Consider the following 24,635-nt stretch of genomic DNA (forward strand, 5'->3'; position numbering starts at 1 on the left):
TTTCTCATTTTTATGGGATTTTTTGGGTAAAGGTGCTAGAATAAATATTTAAAAGCAGAACTCTGAGAATATACATTAAATAGAAGCAAAAGATTATTAGATCTAATTTATGAAAGGACACAAAAGTCATCACACCTGTTTCTTTATTCATATGTGGGGCCTGAATACACTTGTTATTTTAAAAGACAAGTGGTATACAATGTAAGGAAACCACAACTGAGTTCCACTAATTCTTACAGAACCCTAAAGTAATAAAATGATTATGTGTAGAAAGTCAGAGCCCTACTGATTTTTGTACACTTGTACAAATTAACATTTGTTTGGGGTACTGAGTATTTTTCCATTAATTCCATTCACCCACTTGTTCCTTGTGGTTCTCTTGAGAACATTTGCAATATTTTTGAAGCTTGATTAGGGCATTACTGAATCAGTAATTTGCAAGTTAAAACTGACCGTTTTAGTCAGCCTTCAAAATGCAAAGATGAGCCAGGGATTAAAACCTTTAATGCCTTCCCTCTAATTTGTGTGAAGACAGTGTTCCAGTTATCTTAGAAAAAGAGGAGGCAGGATTTGCCTTCCAAAGAAGTTCTGTATTTTGGATGCAGAATCAATACAAAGGTGAGATACACTGGATTTGAATTGGTAAAATATGTAAATCTCTGCCTGCTAAACTGTCAGAGATTAATGTCTGAATAGGAGTAGGAAGCGCCAACTGTAAAATTATACAGGGCATGCGATTACCCCATCTGCATAATGGGGCTTGATTTAGAGGCTCTATTTTAGGATCGCACATAAAGCACCAAATGTAGAAAGCAGAGCTTTGTTTAATTTGTCCTAGGCAGTGCCCTAATTTTCTACAACGCTATTCACGTCCCTTCTTTAAGAATGAATAACACATTTTCTTTATGGAACCCTGTGCATCCGTCATTTGGGGACTGTAGCTCTTCCAAGCTACTCTATTAGATTGCCCTTGTGTTGTCTTTTTATGATGCTACTGGATTATGTTATTTGAGGTTGCATTATCTTTATTGCACTTGTATGTCCATGCAAAGAACAAGTGATATTATTTTTGACTGGTCATAACAAGCATTTTAAAGTTGACAGATGAGAAAACTGAGGCCCAGGAAGTATAAGGCCATGCAGTTCTGACAGAGTCGGTTATAGCAAATGGGTCTTGGCTACTCAGCAAGAATTGTGTTATTATTGCAGGTACAGTATTCGCCTGTCTCTTGAGACTTGGGATTCCTCTTATTTTGGCAGTAGCTCAGAGAGCTTTGCCTTAAATATTAATAACCTAGGGACTATAATACTTTCTTTGGATTATTATTTGGTGCTTGGTCATTACGGCTCAGCCTATTCCAATAACTAAGTGCAAGATTCACTATTTTTTTTAAAGATAATGTTGCTATTCATTTATGCAGATTACCATTTATGAGGTCCTTTTAAAACTTTTATCTCCGTTTTATTTTTACAGATGGTTTTTTATTAAAAAGTAGTTTTGTATTGGTGAGACTCTGAATTTTTTGGATCAGACAACTAACTCAAGCTCACTTAAGCATAAAAGCCACTGTATTGGTTCATTCTGTCAGTAAGTCTGTGGATAGATCTGAGTCAGATGCAGCTGGATCCAGGGGCTCAGCTTTGTCGTCTGTGACTTTCCATTTCTAAGCTCTCCTGTTGTCTCTGTGTGGTCTTACCATTCACCGACAGACCTCGTGGGAAGAGAAGGTCAGCAGCAGCTCTGAACTCTTTACCCCCTTTTAGCAAAAAGCCTACATATCAACCTCCCAGGTGATTCTGTTCAGCCAATCTTGAGTTTCATCTGAACCAATTCCTTTGGCCAGGTACATGGGGTTACTCAGATGGTCAGCCTGTGTCACGTATTCTTTCCATTGGGGGTGGGGAATTATGAATGACAGCCCCATTTCACAAAGCAGCATATGGTAGAGGAGGAGTTTCCCTAAGGGGGGGGCAGAAGGGTGTTCTTATCAGAAGCAGCTTTAGCTATTACACTTCGACCACTGAAGGTTTACAAGACAGACTCAGAGTTACATAAAAATGTTAATTTTCTGTAGAAGTATGTATTGTTGTAGACTCAATGATTCAGCACATAATCTACATTTTATTTCCTTCTTTACTTTCATCCTTTCACAGTGGACAAAAAGGACAATGCCATTAAAAAAAAAAAAAACACTTTTTTTCTTTAATGTTTTAAAGACATTAAAAAAAAACTTTCTCTATTTCACCTTCAAATATTGTCTTAGCCTTTTTCTTTAGCTCTTGTAAGGAACTTCTCATGTAGAACTGTTGTCATTTGATTTCACAGTCTCTCTTGATTGTGAGAAATCTTTCAAGCAGAGGTTCACATTTTATTTCTGTTCCAGCTGTGCCTCTCACAGTGCTGGCTGAGTGGGGCTGTTGAGTAAAGGTGGATGGTTGGATTGGTGAGTGATTACAGGGCAGCTATCTACCTGGCTGGAGATGCCCAAACTCTGTAGAATTATGTAGTTGAGGTTACACCACACATTGTTGTTGAAGTTGGAATTTGAACTCCCTTATTTTCCTATCCCTAAGCTTATTTCTTTTACTTAGCTCCCAGGCAAGGGGGCCTTACATGTGCCCATCTGTAACTTCCAGTCTCTCTGTGTGCCTGGTAATTGAACCATTTGGTTCTGACGGGAATTATAGTGGGGACAGGAAGACAGTGTCAGAACTTCTGGGCAGCTTGATTGTCCAACCCGCATGAGAACAGGGCCACTTCTAGTGCCATCTTTGGGACCTTCCTGTGTGGCACGAGTCAGGCTGAGTTGAGCTTCAATTTCATGTACCCCTCGTAGAGCGCCAGCAAAACGGCAGCCGAGGGAGAGTGTTCCCACTTGCTCATTACTTTGTCTTCTGAGCCCCTCTCCCTTCAACATCTTCATCCCATAGCTCCAGGTAGTTGCTCACAGAGGCAAACTAACTTCAGCTGTCCCTCCCAGGGATCTCTGTTGCTCTTCCCAGACCACTTTGCAACCCTAAACCTGCACCCTCTTGGACTGGAATCAATTAAGAGCAAAGATAGAAACTTCCAGATTAATATGAAGACTTGCATTTATGCAATTAATATGAAGATTTCCTTACATTTAAAAAACTGCAAATCACTACTCCTTGGGAGACCTAAGTGCAAGTCTCTCTCCCATTTAAAAAATATCAGAGCTGGCAACTTTGTATTCTAAAATGTGGCTTTATCAATTAGGGTTAAGTCAGAAAGACAGAAGTACTAGGAGATATATATTAAGAGGTTTATTCAAGGAGTTGGCTTATGTGATTGTAGGGGCTGGCTAAGCAAGTTTGAAATCCTTAGGGCAGACTGTCAGGAAGGGTGGGCTGGAACTCTGACAGAGACTGAAATAGCTATTCACAGGTGGAATTTCTTCTTCAGCGAAGCCTCAGCTCACCTATTAAAGCCTGTAAGTTGATTTAATCAGGCCCACCCAGATTATCTAAAATAATCTCCCTTACTTCCATTCAACTGATTATGGACTTTTACCACATTCACAAAGTACCGTCATGGCAGTACCTAGATTAGTATTTGATTGAATATCTGAGCATGGTAGCCTAGCCAAGTTAACATGTAAAACTGACCATCAAAGTGGTCAGTTGGAGTTCTAGTAGATTCTGTGTGGACTTGTGAAATGCAGGCCTTGAAATCCTGATACAGATTTCAAAACCACTACTGCCTTTATATTGAATTGTATGGGAACTGTTTTTGGTGATTTATATTTCGGTGAGTGTACTTGTGTATATATGTCATCATTCACTTCTTTCAGTACTGTGTTTTACAAACCATAGCAGGTCCAGAAAGATCAAGTTGGATGAAGTAGTGAGCAGGTATACTTCATGAACCCTGGTTTATAGATCATTAATTTTACATTTGTGCTGTGTATTTTTCTTTCATTTTATTACCTGCATTACCTTCCACAAATACTCCTTGGACATCTGTAAGGTTTCAGGTGATGTTTTAGGTACTTGGGAGACTTCATTGATTCAGACAGCTTCTACTGAGTATTTATGTGTACCAAACTTAGCTACATAATTTGTGGGGCCCAGTATAAAATGAAAATCAATGTCCTCCATTCAAAAAGTAGAAAAAAGTGCCATTAAAAGTACTGACAATAAAGCTTTTTCTTTTCTTCCATGAATCTCTCTCTGGAATCATGGTGGTTTTCCTTCCTTTTTTTTTTTTTTTTAATTTGCTGTTTAATCCTGTTCTAAGTTAAAAAAATTTTTTTAATTTTAGATTATTGACATGAATTTATCATTCATCGTTTACTGGACCCAAGAAAATGGAAAATGAGGTTAGAGCCACTTTGGGTCCCTGAATCATGCATGGGCTTGAAGGCCAAAGTAAGGACTTAGAATTTTTCAGTGAGGAGTGGGGAAGACTTGGGAGACTTTTGGCAGAAGGGTGACAGCCATGGTGGGATTTTAGAAGGATCCCCTTTGGCTGCTGTGTGGCAAGGTTGGAAATGGCAGGATTAGTTTGGAAGCTGCTATAATAGACCAAACAATGATGGTGCCTGGATTGGGTATATAGATAGATAGTGGTGATTAAACATGGCTGGATTCTGGGCATATTTCAAGACTAGTGCCAACAGGAGTTGCGTATAGAATGAATATTTACCTGGAGTCCTGGCCTGGGGCAGCAGATAAAATGGTCCATTGAGAAACAGCGAATTTTCTAAAGTTCTACAGCCAATGCATGGCAGAAGTAGAGAAGGCAGAAAACAGAAGTCCTGTGTGTGTGTTTTTCATCAGCTCTTCTCCTTTTTCATTACCTCTAGACTTTCCCCAAAGTATCTCCTGTAACATCCCCTTCCCAACATCTTCACTTATTTTGCTGAATTCAGCATGGATTACATGTCTAGAATCTCATCTATACGTATCACTTTGGAAGAACCTCTCAGAGCAAGGTCCTGGTGACTCACCACTGCCCCGTGTTTTCATGGCTTCTGTGTAGGGGTTGGCTGTCTCTCACAGTTTCATTTTGGTGGTATCCTGACAGTTTTTTCCTTCTATTTCACTTGATACCTTTTGGCCTGCTCTAGTAAAACAGAATTCATAAAACAAAGATTTTGCTACTGGGTTTGCTGTACAGTTGCACCCTGTATAATTCCAAATGAGTTAACTCTGTTTGGTTTTTTTTTTTTCTGCTTTCCAGCACTTTCAGACCATGCTGAAGTCTAAGTTGAATGTCCTAACACTGAAAAAGGAACCTCTGCCAGCAGTCATTTTCCATGAGCCTGAGGCCATTGAGCTGTGCACCACCACGCCCCTGATGAAGACCAGAACTCACAGTGGCTGCAAGGTATGAGGCAAATGGCCATCAGGGAACCTCTTGGTGGGGCAGACAAAAGGATGTATACCCTTAAGGCTCTTGTTCAAAGTGATAACTTTTTTAGGAATGAAAATATCAAACGACTAACAGAATAAGCTCATTGAGTGACGGTAGTCTGAATCCATACCCTGCTCTATTTTTCTTAATGATATAGCACTCTTCATCATTTTGGGGTTCACATAAAGGTATAAGTTTGGTATGTGTGAATGAAATAGTTTTCTTACCATATTTTCTTTTTTTTTTTAAACATCTTTATTGGAGTATAATTGCTTTACAATGTTGTGTTAGTTTCTGGTGCATAACAAAGTGAGTCAGCTATATGTATACGTATATACTGACATCGCCTCCCTCTTGCGTCTCCTTCCCACACTCCCTACACAACCCCTCTAGGTGGTCACAAAGCACCGAGCTGATCTCCCCGTAGGATGCAGCTGCTTCCCACTAGCTATCTGTTTTACATTTGGTAGTATATCTATGTCCATGCCACTCTCACTTCGTCCCAGCTTACCCTTTCCTCTCCCCATGTACTCAGATTCATTCTCTACATCTGCGTCTTTATTCCAGAATCATTCATCAGAACCATTATTTTTTTTAGATTCCATATATATGTGTTTGCATATGGTATTTGTTTTTCTCTTTCTCACTCTGTATGACAGATTCTAGGTCCATCCACCTCACTACAAATAACTCAATTTCATTTCTTTTTATGGCTGAGTAATATTCCATTGTATATATATGTCACATCTTCTTTACCCATTCATCTGTTGATGGACACTTAGGTTTCTTCCATGTCCTTCTATTGTAAATAGAGCTGCAATGAACACTGTGGTACATGACTCTTTTTGAATTACGATTTTCTCAGGGTATATGCCCAGGAGTGGGATTGCTGGGTCATATGGTAGTCCTATTTTTAGTTTTTCAAGGAACCTCCATACTGTGCTCCATACTGGCTGTATCAATTTACTTTCCCACCAACAGTGCAAGAGGGTTCCCTTTTCTCCGCACCCTCTCCAGCATTTGTTGTTTGTAGATTTTTTGATGATGGCCATTCTGACTGGTGTGAGGGGATACTGCATTGTAGCTTTGATTTGCATTTCTCTAATGATTAGTGATGTTCAGTATCCTTTCATGTGTTTGTTGGCGATCTGTATATCTTCTTTGGAGAAATGTCTATTTAGGTCTTTTGCCCATTTTTGGATTGGATTGTTTGTTTTTTAGATATTGAGCTGCTTGTATATTTTGGAGATTAATCCTTTGTCAGTTGCTTCATTTGCAAATATTTTCTCCCATTCTGAGGGTTGTCTTTTCGTCTTGTTTATGGTTTTCTTTGCTGTGCAAAAGCATTTAAGTTTCATTTGGTCCCATTTGTATATTTTTGTTTTTATTTCCATTTTTCTAGGAGGTGGGTCAAAAAAGATCTTGCTGTGATTTATGTCAAAGACTGTTCTTCCTGTGTTTTCCTCTAAGAGTTTTATAGTGTCTGGCCTAACATTTAGGTCTTTAATCCATTTTGAGTTTATTTTTGTGTATCGTGTTAGGGAGTGTTCTAATTTCATTCTTTAACACATAGCTGTCCAGTTTTCCTAGCACCACTTATTGAAAAGGCTGTCTTTTCTCAACTTTATATTTTTGCCTCCTTCATCAAATGTAAGGTGACCATATGTGCATGGGTTTATCTCTGGGCTTTCTTTCCTGTTCCATTGATCTATATTTCTGCTTTTGTGCCAGTGCCATACTGTCTTGATTACTGTAGCTTTGTAGCATAGTCTGAAGTCAGGGAGCCTGATTCCTCCAGCTCCATTTTTCTTTCTCAGGATTGCTTTGGCTATCCAGGGTCTTTTGTGGTTCCATACATATTGTGACACTTTTTGTTCTAGTTCTGTGAAAAATGCCATTGATAGTTTGACAGGGATTGCATTGAATCTGTAGACTGCTTTGGGTAGTATAGTCATTTTCACAATGTTGATGCTTCTAATCCAAAAACATGGTATGTCTCTCCATCTATTTGTATCATCTTTAATTTTTTTCATCAGTGTCTTATTGTTTTCTGCATACAGGTCTTTTGTCTCCTTATGTGGGTTTATTCTTAGGTATTTTATTTTTTTGTTGGGAGTATTTCCTTAATTTCTTTTTCAGATTTTTCATCATTAGTGTATAGGAATGCAGAAGATTTCTGTGCATTAATTTTGTATCCTGCTACTTTACCAAATTTATTGATTAGCTCTAGTAGTTTTCTGATAGCATCTTTAGGATTCTGTATGTATAGTATCATGTCATCTGCAAACAGTGACAGCTTTACTTTTTCTTCTCCAAATTGGGTTCCTTTTATTTCTTTTTCTTTTCTGATTGCTGTGGCTAAAACTTCCAAAACTATGTTGAATAATAGTGGTGAGGGTGGGCATCCTTGTCTTGTTCCTGATTTTAGTGGAAATGGTTTCAGTTTTTCACCATTGAGTACAATGTTGGCTGTGGTTTGTCATATATGGCCTTTATTACGTTGAGGTAAGTTCCCTTTATGCCTACTTTCTGGAGAGTTTTTATGATAAATGGGTGTTGAATTTTGTCGAAAGCTTTTTCTGCATATCATATGGCTTTTATCCTTCAGTTTTTTAACATGGTTTATCACACTGATTGATTTGCATATATTGAAGAATCCTTGTATTCCTGGGATAAACCCCACTTGATCATGGTGTATGATCCTTTTCATGTGCTGTTGGATTCTGTTTGCTAGTATTTTATTTTTGAGGATTTTGCATCTATGTTCATCAGTGTTATTGGTCTGTAGTTTTCTTTTTGTGTGAGATCTTCGTCTGGTTTTGTTATCAGGGTGATGGTGGTCTTGTAGAATGAGTTTGGGAGTGTTCCTCTGTCTGCTATATTTGGAAGAGTTTGAGAAGGATAGGTGTTAGCTCTTCTCTAAATGTTTGATAGAATTTGTCCGTGAAGCCATCTGGTCCTGGGCTTTTGTTTGTTGGAAGATTTTTAATCACATTCTCAATTTCAGTGCTTGTGATTGGTCTGTTTTTATTTTCTATTTCTTCCTGGTTCAGTCTCAGAAGTTTGTGCTTTTCTAAGAATTTGTCCATTTCTTCCAGGCTGTCCATTTAGTTGGCATAGAGTTGCTTTTAGTAATGTCTCATGATTCTTTCTATTTCTGCAGTGTCATTTGTTACTTCTCCTTTTTTATTTCTAATTCTGTTGATTTGAGTCTTTTCCCTTTTTTCTTGCTGAGTTTGGCTAATGGTTTATCAATTTTGTTTATCTTCTCAAGGAACCAGCTTTTGGTTTTATTGATGTTTGCTATTGTGTCCTTCATTTCTTTTTTATTTCTTTCTGATCTGAGTTTTATGATTTCTTTCCCTCTGCTAACTTTGGGTATTTTTTGTTCTTCTTTCTCTAATTGCTTTAGGTGTAAGATTAGGTTGTTTATTTGAGATTTTTCTGGTTTCTTGAGGTAGGATTTTACTGCTATACACTTCCCTTTTAGAACTGCTTTTCCTGCATCCCATAGGTTTTGGGTCATCGTGTTTTCATTGTCATTTTCTTTTAAGTATTTTCTGATTTCCTCTTTGATTTCTTCAGTGATCTCTTTGTTATTTAGTAATATATCGTTTAGCCTCCATCTGTTTGTATTTTTTACAGTTTATTTTTCTGTAATTGATATCTAGTCTTATAGTGCTTTGGTCAGAAAAAATACTTGATACAATTTCAGTTTTCTTAAATTTACCAAGGCTTGATTTGTGGCCCAAGGTGTGATCTCTCCTGGAGAATGTTCCATGAGCACTTGAGAAGAAATTGCATTCTGTTGTTTTTGGACAGAATGTCCTATAAATATCAATTAAGTCCACCTTGTTTAATGTATCATTTGAAGCTTGTGTTTCCTTATTTATTTTCATTCTGGATGACCTATCCATTGGTGAAAGTGGGGTGTTAACATCCCGTACTACTATTGTGTTACTGTCGATATCCCTTTTTTTGGCTGTTAGCATTTGCCTTATGTATTTAGGTGCTCCTTTGTTGGGTGCATAAATATTTGCAATTGTTATATCTTCTTCTTGGATTGATCCCTTGATCATTTTGTAGTGTCCTTCTTTGTCTCTTGTAATAGTCTTTATTTTAAGGTCTATTTTGTCTGATATTAGAGTTGCTACTCCAGCTTTCTTTTGATTTCCATTTGCATGGAATATCTTTTTCCATCCCCTCACTTTCAGTCTGTATGTGTCCCTAGGTCTCAAGTGGCTGTCTTGTAGACAGCATATATACGGGTCTTGTTTTTGTATTCATTCAGCTAGTCTGTGTCTTTTGGTTGGAGCATTTAATCCATTTACATTTAAGGTAATTATTGATATGTATGTTCCTATTATCATTTTCTTAATTGTTTGGGGTTTGTTATTGTAGTTTTGTCCCTCTCTTTTGTTTCGTGCCTAGAGAAGTTCCTTTAGCATTTCTGTAAAGCTGATTTGGTGGTACTGAATTCTCTTAGGTTTCCTAGTCCGTAAAGATTTTAATTTCTCCGTCAAATCTGAATGAGATCCTTGCTGGATACAGTAATCTTGATTGTGTGTTTTTCCCTTTCATCACTTTATATATGTCCTGCCACTCCCTTCTGGCTTGCAGAGTTTCTGCTGAAAGATCAGCTGTTAAATTTATGGGGATTGCCTTGTATGTTATTTGTTGCTTTTCCCATTCTGCTTTTAATATTTTTTCTTTGTATTTAATTTTTGATAGTGTGATTAATATGTCTCTGGGCATGTTTCTCCTTGGGTTTATCCTGTATGGGACTCTGTGCTTCCTGGACTTGACTGACTGTTTCCTTTCCCATATTAGGGAAGTTTTCAACGATAATCTCTTCAAATATTTTCTCAGACCCTTTCTTTTTCTCTTCTTCTTCTGTGACCCCTAGAATTTGAATATTGGTGCATTTAATGTTGTCTCAGAGGTCTCTAAGACTGTCCTCAATTCTTTTCATTCTTTTTTCTTTATTCTGCTCTGTGGTAGTTATTTCCACTATTTTATCTTCAAGGTCACTTATCTGTTCTTCTGCCTCAGTTATTCTGCTATTGATTCCTTCTAGAGAATTTTTAATTTCATCTATTGTGTTGTTCATCATTGTTTGTTTGGTCTTTAGTTCTTCTGGGTACTTTTTAAACTTTTCTTGTATTTTCTCCATTCTGTTTCCAAGGTTTTGGATCATATTTACTATCATTACTCTGAATTCTTTTTCTTGTTTCCTTTCATTCATTTGGTCTGGTGGGTTTTTACTTTGCTTCTTCATCTGATGCTTATTTATCTGTCTTCTCATTTTGCTTAACTTACTGTGTTTGGGGTCTCCTTTTTGTAGGCTGCAAGTTCGTAGTTCTTGTTGTTTTTGGTGTCTGCCCCCAGTGGGTAAGGTTGGTTCATTCGCATTTGTAGGCTTCCTGGTGGAGGGAAATGGAGCCTGTGTTCTGGTGGATGAGGCTGGATTTTGTCTTTCTGGTGTGCAGGAGCACGTTCGGTAGTGTGTTTTGAGGTGTCTGTGAACTTACTATGATGGTAGGCAGCCTCTCTGCTAATGGGTGGGATTGTGTTCCTGTCTTGCTAGTTGTTTGGTATGGGGTATCCAGCACTGGAGCTTGCTGGTCATTGAGTGGAGCTGGGTCTTAGCATTGAGACGGAGATCTCTGAGAGAGCTCTCGCCAATTGATACTATTTGCGGCTGGGAGGTCTCTGGTGGTCCAGTGTCTTGAACTTGGCTCTCCCACCTCAGAGGCTCAGGCCTGACATCAAGCCAGAGCACCAGGACCTTGTCAGCCACATGGCTCAGAAGAAAAGGGAGAAAAAAAGAAAGAAAAAAATCAAAAATAATAAATAAATAATATAAAATAGAATAAAGTAAAATAATCCAATTGAAAAATAGTTAAAATAAAAAAATAAGAAAGTAATTAAAGAAAAAGCAGAGCGCAACCAAACCAGTAAATAAATCTACGAATGATAAAAAGTGCTAAAATCTATACTAAGATAAACATAAAAATCAGAAAACAAGTCAGTTACCGACAGGAATCCTCAAGTCTACAGTTGCTCCCAAAGTCCACTGCCTCAATTTTGGGTTGATTTGTTGTCTATTCAGGTATTCCACAGATGCAGGGTACCTCAAGTTGACTCTGGGGTTTTAATCCCTGCTCCTTGATGCCACATGGAGAAATTTCCCTTTCTCTTCTTTGTTCGCACAGCTCCTGGGGTTCAGCTTTGGTTTTCACCCCTCCTCTTTTGGGAAGTCTGAGGTCTTCTGCCAGCATTCAGTAGGTGTTCTGTGGGAATTGTTCCACATGTAGATGTATTTTCGATGTATTTGTGGGGAGGAAGGTGATCTCCGCGTCTTACTCTTCCACCATTTGAAGGTCTGTTTTACCTGACAGTCCAGCAGGTCCGTGTTAATTGCCAGCAACATGCTCCTGTATGTGTCCCACATAGTCTGTGTTAACAAGAGCCTTATCGGAAGAAATTCAGCATAGTGATGAAGAACACAGGCTCTGGGATCAAATCCTGACTCAGCCAATTGTACTTTGTGTCACCTTGGACAGATAACTCACTCCCTTGGCCTCCATTTTCTCATCTCCCTGCGTGCATCCTTTTGTCGACCGCTGTGATGCCCAAGGGTCTTCAGAACCCTGATCAGCAGCCTTCTGAGTAGCTGGCTGGTCTCCTGCTCCCTGGAGAGCTTCACCACAAAGAGCTCACCGCTCTCAACTCTCACCATATTTTCTGTAGCCCTGTGGAACTTTGTGCCCGACAAGAAAAGTCCTGTCCTTAATGGTAATCCCTCCCTTTGTAGTTGCAGTCTGAATAAAATATATCTTAAAGATCAAAAAACAAAACAAGTTTCTCAATGGTTGTACTTCCAAATCCTTTGGGGGTAATTTTGACATTTTTGTTTTTCTTCAGCTCTCAAAATTTATGCCAATATTCATGCCTCAGAATACGTTTAAAAAACGTTTCTCATTTCTGTAAACCATAATGTTGACATGGAAAGAAAACCAGAAAGGTGATGCATAATTTTGGTAAGCTTTTGGCTTCTTTCTCACACGATATTCTTTTTGGCATATGTTGATGAATATAGTCATCGGTTTAGAGGTAACAAAGAAAATATGTCGTGTGCATATTTCGTCATCAGAAATTTGTTTTGAGTAGTGAAATTAAATTAACGGGCAGGAAAATGCATGTTTGCTTGTGGATTTCTTTTATAACCTGTAGCTATGCTCCTTTCCTTATTGCTCTCCAGGTTAGGGAAGCAAAGATCCATTGATCTTTCCTGCTGCAGTATTCCATCCCCTCCCCAGTTCTTGCATAGCTGTGGTCGGATTGGAGCCTGCAGCAATCTTGAGTGTGTGCACGAAACCTCACACACGTCCATTCATCCCACAAATGCTCTGGGTGCTCAGTGTCTGCCCAGCACTGGAGGCACTGAGAGCAAGACCCCACCGGGCATCTTTATGGGGCTTAACTGTTAGTTGGAGGCGGAGGGAGGAATAAGCACAGATGAACAAACATTGGCTGGTGAGAAAGCCAGTGTGTGAAGAATTTGGAGAAGAATCTGTCAGGCAGAAGGATCAGGAGGGCTAATGGTCTCGTGCATTTTAGATGGAAAGCAATGGGCCAGTGAACCTGGGAAGGTGAGAATGTTATGGTTTGTAGTGGAGTCTGGTGCGTGTCCTGCTATAGGGAGCCTTGATGTCATGGCAAGGAGTTTAGATTTTGCTCTAAGTACTATGGAGAAGTATCAGAGGGATTTAGGCAAGTGAGTTATATGACTCCATTTGAAAAAGTGTTTTTAAATGGTAATTCTGCTAAGGTGAACTTCCAGCTCCCAGAAAGAAGTGGCCAGTGGCTCTGCTTCAGTGGGAGAGAGTGGACCCACAGAATTCAGTCCCATTGTATGCAATGCTTTTGGTGAACTGGTGATATAAAGGAATTACAAAACTACTCATTAAATTTGAAAGGAATCAAATTGGCTTATATTTCCTTTAGAGATTGCCTAGAGTCATTTTGAATTCTGTTCCTGTTGGGAAAAATGGTCCCTCAAAAGCAAGATGAAGTCAATTAGGGACCAGTATAAGGAGAAGTTTGATAAAGTCTAGAGAGTGTGTTTAAATGTGAGGGAAAATGCAATTACAAAATAAAAAGACCTAGCAATGCCATCCAGATACAAAAGAGATGTGTGTGTGTGTGTGTGTGTGTGTGTGTGTGTGTGTATGTATATGTGTGTGTGTGTGTGTGTGTGTGAGAGAGAGAGAGAGAGAGAGAGAGAGAGAGAGAGAGAGAGAGAGAGATGCTAGGAGAATAAAAGCTATAATATTTCTGACAAGGAATATAGGGTTCAAGATTCCCGGACTTATTTTTTTCTGTGTACTGCTTTAGGTCAGGTTTATTTATTTTACTTCTAGAGGGATGCTGAAAAAGAAATAGAAGGAATTCAGAAGAGCATGCCAAAGAGAATGAGGGTTGCCCTGGCATCAGTCTGTGGGGCTGCTTAGACAAAGGGAAATCAGCAATGATTTCAGCTGGATACAGGGAAGAACTTCTGTGTTCAACGTGAAAACCACTTCCACTGGGCTATAAAAAATTTATGACCTCTTCAGCCCTAGAAATCTTGAAGAGGAGATTCCAGGTGTAGATAATGATAATCCTGGAGTCAGGGATCTGGGCCAACACTTCCTGAGGTACTTTCCAGCTTTTTGATTCTGTTTCAAGGAAGAAAACCTCTAAGGTATCATTCTTCAAATTGCATACAATAATCAACTTTACATATTTACATTTTAATTGCAAACGTCCTGGAGTTACAGCCTTTCATTCTCAGAGCCAATGTCACCTTTGTGTTCAGAGTCATATTCCTTGGTTTCAAAACAACAAAACAAAGGTAGATTTTTGAGCCTTGAAATTTCTCTTTAAAATCTTCAGGCCTCCGCCATTTTTTTTTTTTTTTTTCCAGATCATCCCCAGGAACAAAGTGCAGTGTTTCCTCTCTGATTCTTGCGAGTAATTTAGCTCACCAAATGCCAGCTGCAGAAGGATCTCCCTCCTGGGCCCAGGCCTGCCAGGAATAATGAGCACAATGTAGCCGGGGCCCAGCTGCAGAGCCAGCATCGGGACCCTTCGTTTCCACACAGTGCCGGTTCTTTTTGCCTTACAGCTCTCAAGTTGTGCTGAATAACTTTAGGTTTGGGGAGGGACAGAGGCGAGGGGAAGCAAAGGAAAGGGGAGTTGAAAATGGATTATGGTTGGCGAGGTCGAGGCCCTGGCTGTTCTCAGATTTCCCATTTTCCTCTGATCTGTATTCTCCGTGGGTTCTGGTGGGATGGCCCCGCCAGGCTATTCATGTTGCAGGCAGCTGGGTCTTTGTGCATTCTCCTCTACTGCTGCCACTTTCTTTTTTTTTTTTTTCTTTTGGAGTGGAGTTATTTAACTGTACAATCCACCGCATACCATTAGGACGCTTGTTGGAGCTGTTCAGAGTATCAGAGGCTGTGTCTGATTTTGCAGCAGAGACGATGGCTTATCTTGCCCGTCTTCCCCTGCCTAACATGACGAGATCCTAAGGTGGCTTTGGCTTGTCAGCAAACATTTAGTAAATTAATGGTCATTGAAAACCTACTGTGTACATAGAATTGCGGTGAAAGGAATCAAAGTAGGTGTTGTGAGTGAGTAAAGCAATTAATAGTCAAGTAGGAGGCATGAGGTGAGTGCCCAGATAAAGTGAGAGTGCTTCCGATACTGGTATGTGTAACAGAAACCCCTGGAGGGCAGATTTCTGGACCTGCTTTCCAAAGATTTTGATTCAGGCCCTCAGCTTACTGGTGGGAACAAGAGCCTGCGCTTTACATTTCACGTGTAATTTACATGAAAGTGGCGCCTGGACGTGCTTTGAGGTTGAGGACCTGAACCAGAGAGGAGGGTGTGGACAGAGCAACATAAGTGACGTAAATGGAGACACAGTAGGGAAGTGGGAGATGTGGGGAAATGGTGTGTGTGTGGTCAGCTGGCACTGGGGGGGTTAGACTGGGTTTGCCACACAGCTGACCAGGAAGCTGACATCTAAGCAAAGATCGGGCTCTATCATTTTCGCATCAGATGTGCACCCTTCAGACAGCATGGTGTACAGTGTCGTGTCCTACAGGAAGTGCTTGTCCTTTTTTGGATTGAGTCACTTCCGGGCCTACTCACCAGAGGCCTCAAAGCCTTCATGAAATGGTGATCTGATGATGATAAAAATCATAATAAAATACTAATACTACAGAAATAGATGCTAGTAAAAAGCTGACGTTTATTAGTACAATAAGTAAGCATTTGCCTATGTACTTTTCATGGTACTGAGCCATTTAGTCCTCAGGACGCCTCAACGGATCAATTGCCATCTGTAGCACCATTTCACAGATGAGCTACTTGAGGCACAGGGAGGCTCAGCCTGTCCCAGGGTCCCCAGTGAGTCACTGGCAGAGCCTGGATTTGAATTTCATCACTCTGGCTCCACAGCCTGTGCTCATTCCCACTAGAGTCCACTGCTTCTCAGTGACCAAAGACAGCTCTTAAAACTGGTTGACGGTTTGTGTCATGTGCATTTAAGCAAGTTTCTCTTCTGCAGGTTTCAGTTTCTGCCTCTTTCATAGGCCTTAACCTGGGTCATTATATATCAGGCATCCTCTTACCTAAAAGTCCAAGAGTCAAGGATTTACCTTGTTTAATTGAATTAGAATCTTATCTTTGCTTCTAAAAGCCAGAAGGATCAGGAGAGTGTACTCACAGCATCATAATTTCATCCCAGATATACTGCTTGGATTCTCAAATTTGGTTTTCTTTAAAAAAGAAAGGACAGTCTACGAGGAGAAGTCACATGCCTTGTAACAAATATATATGGAACAAACCATGAAATGTCCAGTGAGCTCCTGTACAGCCTTGTGGACCCTCTACAACATCCATTCCACAGAGATGGTCCCCAGCTACATGGTGCTTACAGTTTTAAAGCAAGATAGCAGCAATGCTGTAACAAATACACTGACACGTAACCAGAGGTTTGGGACATCTTACAGCATTTATCTTTTATTTAAAACTTTTTATAAAGTTTGTGATTAGTGGTCATTTCTAAGAGGGGAAATAACATGGAAGAGAAATACCAAGGGAAGATGTGTGGGGAAAGAGATAAGAAGGAAAAGCAGGAAAATTAGAAGTTATTTACATAAGGCTCCTGTTTGGGTCTGGGTCTGTCTGCCTTTACTCTGGATTTACCTGGTTGTCTTCCTCTACACCCTCTCAGCATCGCTGGGCTGAGCCAGGGTCCTAAGCTAGGTCTTGAGGGATGGTCTCCAGAGGGGATGCTCCTTTTGGCCACCAGGCAGGCTTTGGGAGTTGCTGGTGAATAGGGCTAGTTAAGCATGTGATGTTTCTTTCCAGTCCCCTCCCTTTCCATTCCCTTATCGTTTATGCTGAGGGTGCCTTTGCCTTCATTCTGCAGCTTGGTAGCTGGCCAGCTGCCCCGTCCCTTCACCCTTCCCCATGGGCCCCACCAGCATTTCACCTGGGCCTGCTCTCCAAGGGATGCTCCGGTTCCCAAATCTCACCTCCTCCTGAGTGAGGCACTTGGCCTGGCATCTAAGGCCCTTGTTGTCTTCTTCCCAATTGTGAAGGCAGAAACCATCAAACAAACTAGTCTCTAAGAAGGAGTTAATGATCCATAAACCGTGACCATTTTTATTTTACTGTCTTTGAGATTCCTGTGTTTAGGCGTGCCCCCTTAGCTCTCAGAAAGGATGTGGTTGATTTACAGTTTTATGGGGCAGAGAGGAGAGTTTCTGAACTGAAGGCGTAGCAGGAAATCCTCAACTTCCTCAACTCCTACCATTTCATGCACTTGTGAAATGGCCAGTCTTAGAAGTGGATTCCAGCAACCCCACTTATCTAATAAGACCTCCTGATTTGAATTTAAATATATTTAAAAGTAGCATCATATGTATCTATTTTCTATACTTATATTTTGTGTTTATTTGATCAGTTGTGTATTTCATTAGAAATACAGTTATATTTTCTCACTTTAGCTAAAGGCCCATTGTTTTTACACACTAACAGAAGGGAGAAACATTGATTATATTGTCATCCTCATCTAATGCATTTTGCAGCCCTTTCTTGGTGTAGGTCCTTTTGGACATTGTATGAACTCAGTTATGCCAATTATGGAGACTTTCTCCTTGCAAAATAAGTTTCTGATTTAGATATGAAGACAGAATACAAATAAAGCAAAAAGTAGTGATATATGAAATAAGATTTGGGCCCATGGTCTTTATGGGTTATTTTCCTCTGAATTCAGTGTGGATGATATTTAATTCTAATTTATTTTCTCTTCATTCTTTCTCAGAATTCCCTGTAAACAAATCAAAGCACAGTCACTTCTGCTTGTCTCCCCAAATGGAGGAGGGTGAAAAGTGATACGAGCTAACATTTGTTAGCTCATATCAACAAGCTTTTATTTTTCTGCAATTTTCATTCTCTGTTGATTTGTAAATTTTCTTTCTCTTTCCTTCCCTTCCCCCTTCCCTCCTCCCTTCCTTTCTTCCTGATTTTCTTTCATTTTTTTCTTCATCCACAAGAATATATTGTACACCCTCAAGGCTATTAATAGGGACACAAAGATGAACAGTGGTGTTGGATGCTTTGGGTTGAAATAACAGGAAACCTAACTCAAACTGACCTAAATCATTAACATTTATTTGCTTTTGAATCTGCAAATTCCAGTAGGAGGGGAGAGAGCAGGAGATGTTAGAGAGGGAACAAAAGTGTCCACTACAAAAAAGTTCTTCAGGCTTAATGACCTTGAGGGAGACACATATACTCTGCAGGGTAGGGCAGTGGTGGTTGAGGAAAATGCAGTGTCCTCGGGTCTCAAGGCAAGGGCTGCTTTTCCTCCTGTGTTATGGCCCAGCCCATTCCCTTGAATTCTTATGGAAGGTGTTTCTGTGTAGCAGCCCATTAGTCCAGTTTAGAGTAGAGAAAGAGAGGCAGGGTTTCAGAAGAGGTAATGGGTTCAAGCTTATGAAATTTGAGATGTCTGTGGGACCACCAGTGGCAACACCCAAAGGGCATCTCGTTAAATGGATTTGGAGCTTCATGGATGTCTTGAGGATGTTCTCAAGGAGAGTGGGGCCGGGAGAAGAGGAAGGAGTGAGATAGGCACACCCACACACAAACTTACACATATAATCATGCTTTTTTTTTTTTTTTTTTTGACTGCAGAGCTTATTTATTCAATGACTTTTCTTTGGCAGAATCCGGTACGGTGTTCACAGTTTATGTGCACATACTCTTCAGGGCTTAAATCCACGATTCAGACATCTCAACATCCCGTGCAGGAGAAGGTCTCATGCTGAATTCATTGAATCTAAGACGCTTCCAGTTTTACCACCATAAAAGAAAAAGGCTGTCACTGATCCTTTTATGATGCCATTGACGCTAACACACGTCTCATTCTTAGGATTGTTAAAACATGAAAAACAATGGCCACCTTAGACTTGGTGAAATATGTGAGCACCGATAACAGTAACACGCTGAGCACGACTGGGCAGACCAAGCACAGTTCTGAGCGCTTTTCATGATTAACACATTTAATCTCCACAAGTACCTGGTGAGTAGGGACTATTATGTAATCACGCAGTTTAAGGACAGTAGAGAGAAAGAAGAATCACTGGGAAAGGAGCATTAGGAAAACCAGAGGATGCTCTCCTCCCCACAGGGCACTGAATCACACCTCAGCCTTCTTTCCTCTTCATCCTACACACATTGCCCACTCCCCTCACCATCCTGTTCAACTCTCAGAAGTATCAGGAGGAAAAATGGATATAAGTCTAGGGACAGCTGAAGCCCCTGTACATTATTTTAGGATTAGTCTCTGTATGTGTGTTCAAGATACAGGCTACTTACGCTGCTGCTGTGGTACCTAGTGTGGAGGGATTTCATTTATGGTTTTAATGTAAACTTTTTGGCCGTGAGTCCTAACTTATGACTTTGAATTCTACACTTTAGTCTTCCCATTGACAGCAGTGGTGACTTCAACAAAGTTCTTTATCCTTCATGAGCTCACTTTTGTTATATGATGAGTAAAATCATTTCATCCTGGGAAGTGTCTTTATTTCAGCTGACAGAAGTGTTTAGAATGTAGATTATCGTTCTGCCTGAATGCTTGTTGAGTAGGATGGCAGACTTCTTTAAAAGGTTAATCTTTCCCATGATTGATTTGGCCCATTGAGGGGTTCTCTGGGGATCCTTATACCTTCAAAGTGTTTATTTCCTGCTGCCCCACACACTGTGAGGGCTGTGGCTGAAAATGACCATTTTACTCTAGGGAACCAGATTTGACATTAAAGCTTAACCTTCGTATAATGTCAAAGATGATATCGTCCTGTATTTCCAAATTTGTAATGTCACTGCCTACTTTACTTCTTGCCTTTAAAAACTCTTCGGAAATCAGCAAAGACTCATCAGAAAAAAGTGGGAAAATAATCTAAACGAAAGAAATTATAATATTTTTGCTCTACAATACTATGGAAAACATGCAGTCATTAAAAATTTTGTTGTAGAAATTATGCTGATGAGGAAAATGTTCATAATGTATTAAATGAATTAAAAAGCTGGTTGCAAAGTGTTATTAGATCCTATTTTTGTAAAATAAAATAAAATAATTACATGCACATATTCATAATAGAAGGATCACACTACAGTATGAACAGAAATGATCCCTGGATAGTGAGATTATAGGTAGAACTTTTGATTTTCTTATTTTTTGCTTTTTATAAATTTTCAGCAATGAGCATATATTACTTTTGTAATGAGTTTTTAAAAGTAATTATTGAAGAAAAAAATTCCTTGGATGAGGAGGTTGCCTGGAAAGTTATCTGTAAGAAACTACATTCTCCATAGAGCATTTGGCAAAAAGCTCCCCATTTGTTTCTTCTTTCTACCCAAATCAAAATTTCCATAGCTTCAGGAAAAGTGACATTTTTCCATCTAACTTGTGACTTGTCTGGTGGCAGACTAGTCTGGTCTGTTCAGCATAATAAGTGTAGTCCTACTCTCATATGTTTGCAAGGATGGGGTACTGGTTTCCTCAGAGTTGCTTGGTGGCAACCTTAGTATAATACTTAAAAGAGCAGAAATTTATTCTCACACATATCTGGAGGCCAGAAGACAAGATCAGTATCACTGGGCAGAAATCACCATGTCGGCAATTCCACGCTCCCTCTGGACGCTCTAAGGGAGAGCCTGTTCCTTGCCTCTTCCAGTTTATGGTGGCGGCAGGCATTACCTGGCTTGTGGCCACATCACTCCGATCTCTATCTCTGGCCACACTGCCTTCTCCTCTTCTGCCTGTATCAATCTATCTCTGCCTTTCCCTTATAAGGACATATGTGATCAGAATTAAAGTCTACCAGGAAATCCGGGATAATCCCCTCATCTCGAGATCCTTAATTTATCCAAATCTGCAAAGACCCTTTTCCCTTATAACATTTACAGGCTCCAGAGGTTAGGACCTAATATCTTTGGGTGGCCATTATTTCATTTACTGTAGGTTCTACCCTTATAAATGGGTAGTTCTAGAAGTGTAAGAACTTTCAGGCAAAAATATAACGTTCATAGTTAATAAGTTGTTTAGGTTAAGTTTATTATTTCTTGAGCCTAAGAAAATTCTTTCATTGGAATTCAGAAAACTACTTAAAAAAATAGAAAAATGAGGAAGGTTGCTCCTATGTTGAGCCACATTTCTTTGTCTTATTTACTTATCAATATTTCTGAAAAAGAAGAGATATGTTAACATATTAAATGGGGTCAGCTTTCTCACACAAAGTTGTGAGCATTTGTAGTTAGTTATGGTTCAGCGTAGTGAGCATATTAAACACTGTTTGTAAAAAACGTCCACAATTCTGCCACAGGGAGTGAGAATAATGTTTTCTCCCCATTCCCAACAAAGCTTAAAGGATAATTTTTAAGATGGTTCGGAAGCTATCATTAGTGTTATGTGTGTGCCTGAGAGAAGTATCTTGTTATGAAGTTATTTTTTCTCTCATGATTTCCTCATTAGACAGTTTGTCTTTGAAACAACTTGTTGGTTTAGTTCTGAAAATTTAATCATTATGTGAATTTAGGGTTCATTTATTCAGAAAACATTTTAATTATTCTGCATGTTTTCCTGGATTAATTCTGTGGATAAAATATAGTTCCTCTGTGGTAGACTTCATCTGTTAGGCAACTTACAGAAACACCACACAGAAAACCAATTAAGTTGGCAAAACTCATTAATAATATGCTTTATGGTTTGTTTGCAGCAGAGATTGTACTACTTGTTAGAGATGGTTGCAAGGTTATTATAACTTCCAAACTAAACTCTGCTTTGTGTAAATATAATGCTTGAATACAATTAGTTAATGTTTAAAAGACGTTTTCAATTACATATATATATATTTTTTTCTACTTATCATTCTTTGTTATATCATTTTTTTCCCAGTGTTTTATTTACCTTTTACATTAGAGGCACCTGTAATGAGGAAGTGAAATGTTACAGCAACACTTTGACTGATACTCTAGGGCTAGTTTAATTTATTCTTTGTTAAATGGAAAAATGAGTATTAAATAAGGACGCATTAGACAATATAGACTGTGATTATAATCTCATACAAGCCTGAACTTATTTTTGCAGGAGATTTTTTAGCCTCAGATTTTTTTAATCAAAGCAATATCTGCATGGATAAAAGCTTTAAATAATAATGAAAAATGAAACATAAACTATATCTCTCCCTCACACCCTAGCCCTGCTTGAAGGGGAAATTATAATTATTTCAACAGTTTCTTCTTATATTTACTTTCATATTTTATTTTATTTATTTTATTTTTTTAACATCTTTATTGGAGTAAAATTGCTTTACAATGTTGTGTTAGTTTCTGCTGTGTAACAAAGTAAATCAGCTATATGTATACATATATCCCCATATCCCATCCCTCTTACGTCTCCCTCGCACCCTCCGTATCCTACCCCTCTAGGTGGTCACAAAGCACCGAGCTGATCTCCCTGTGCTATGCAGCTGCTTCCCACTAGCTATCTATTTTACATTTGGTAGTGTATATATGTCCATGCCACTCTCCCAGCTTACCCTTCCCCCTCCCCGTGTCCTCAAGTCCATTCTGTATGTCTGTGTCTTTATTCCTGTCCTGCCCCTAGGTTCTTCAGAACCATTTTTTTCTTTTTAGATTCTCTATATATGTGTTAACTTATGGTATTTTTTTTTTCTTTCTGACTTACTTCACTCTGTATGACAGACTCTAGGTCCATCCACCTCACTACAGATAACTCAATTTCATTTCTTTTTATGGCTGAGTAATATTCTATTGTATATATGTGCCACATCTTCTTTATCCATTCATCTGTCAAAGGACACTTAGGTTGCTTCCATGTCCTGACTATTGTGAATAGTGCTGCAATGAACATTGTGGTACATGACTCTTTTTAAATTATGGTTTTCTCAGGGTATATGTCCAGTAGTGGGATTGCTGGGTCATATGATAGTTTTATTTTTAGTTTTTTAAGGAACCTCCATATTGTTCTCCATAGTGGCTGTATCAATTTACATTCCCATTAACAGTGCAAGAGGGTTCCCTTTTCTCCACACCCTCTCCAGCATTTATTTGTAGATTTTTTGATGATGCCCATTCTAACTGGTGTGAGGTGATACCTCATTGTAGTTTTGATTTGCATTTCTCTAATGATTAGTGATGTTGAGCAGCTTTTCATGTGCTTCTTGGCCATCTGTATGTCTTCTTTGGAGAAATGTCTATTTAGGTCTTCCACCCATTTTTGGATTGGGTTGTTTATTCTTTTAATATTGAGCTGCATGGGCTGTTTATATATTTTGGAGATTAATCCTTTGTCCAGTGATTCATTTGTAAATATTTTCTCCCATTCTGAGGGCTGTCTTTTCGTCTTGTTTATGGTTTCCTTTGCTGTGCAAAAGCTTTTAAGTTTCATTAGGTCCTATTTGTTTATTTTTGTTTTTATTTCCATTACTCTAGGAGGTGGATCAAAAAATATCTTGCTGTGATTTATGTCAAAGAGTGTTCTTCCTATGTTTTCCTCTATGAGTTTTATAGTGTCCAGTCTTACATTTAGTTCTTTAATCCATTTTGAGTTTCTTTTTCTGCATGGTGTTAGGAAGTGTTCTAATTTCATTCTTTTACTGGGTTTTCTATCCTGTTCCATTGATCTATATTTCTGTTTTTGTGCCAGAACCATACTGTCTTGATTACTGTAGCTCTGTAGTATAGTCCGATGTCATGGAACCTGATTCCTTCAGCTCCATTTTTCTGTCTCAAGATTGCTTTGGCTATTTGGGGTCTTTTGTGTTTCCATACAAATTGTGAAATTATTTGTTCTAATTCTGTGAAAAATGCCATTGGTTGACAGGGATTGCATTGAATGTGTAGATTGCTTTGGGTAGTATAGTCATTTTCACAATGTTAATTCTTCCAATCCAAGAGCATGGTATGTCTCTCCATCTGTTTGTATCATCTTTAATTTCTTTTATCAGTGTCTTATTGTTTTTAGCATACAGGTCTTTTGTCTCCCTAGGTAGGTTTATTTCTAGGTATTTTATTCTTTTTGTTGGGAGTGTTTCCTTAATTTCTCTTTCAGATTGTTCATCAGTAGTGTATAGGAATGCAAGAGATTTCTGTGCATTAATTTTGTATCCTGCTATTTTACCAAATTCAATGACTAGCTCTAGTAGTTTTCTGCTAGCATGTTTAGAATTCTCTATATATAGTATCGTGTCATCTGCAACCAGTGACAGCTTTACTTCTTTTCCAATTTGGATTCCTTTTATTTCTTTTTCTTCTCTGATTGCTGTGGCTAAAACTTCCCAAAATATGTTGAGTAATAGTGGTGAGAGTGGGCAACCTTGTCTTGTTCCTGATCTTAGAGGAAATGCTTTCAGTTTTTCAACATTGAGAATGATGTTGGCTGTGGGTTTGTCATATGTGGCCTACGTTGAGGTAGGTTCCCTCAATGCCTACTTTCTGGATAGTTTTCATTATAAATTGGTGATGAATTTTGTCAAAAGCTCTTTCTGCATCTATTGAGATTATCATATGGTTTTTATCCTTCAGTTTGTTAATATGATTTATCACATTGATTGATTTGCATATATTGAACAGTCCTTGCAATCCTGGGATAAACCCCACTTGATCGTGG

The 24,635-nt window shown here is 39.0% G+C and overlaps 1 protein-coding gene across 3 annotated transcripts in view; it reads left to right on the top strand.

The window, feature by feature from the left end:
- The window catches only part of PID1 (phosphotyrosine interaction domain containing 1), a 311,639-nt gene that overhangs the window by 165,012 nt on the left and 121,992 nt on the right, over positions 1-24,635 (top strand). For all 3 annotated transcript variants that reach the window (XM_024740615.1, XM_024740613.1, XM_024740614.1), the window contains exon 2: positions 5,204-5,350. In XM_024740615.1, coding sequence (XP_024596383.1) covers positions 5,216-5,350 — 135 coding nt within the window. In that variant the 5' untranslated portion in view covers positions 5,204-5,215. The remainder of the gene's footprint in view (positions 1-5,203; positions 5,351-24,635) is intronic.

Source organism: Neophocaena asiaeorientalis, unplaced genomic scaffold (genome assembly GCF_003031525.2).
Source record: "Neophocaena asiaeorientalis asiaeorientalis breed wild unplaced genomic scaffold, Neophocaena_asiaeorientalis_V1.1 scaffold388, whole genome shotgun sequence".
Classification (NCBI taxonomy): domain Eukaryota; kingdom Metazoa; phylum Chordata; class Mammalia; order Artiodactyla; family Phocoenidae; genus Neophocaena; species Neophocaena asiaeorientalis.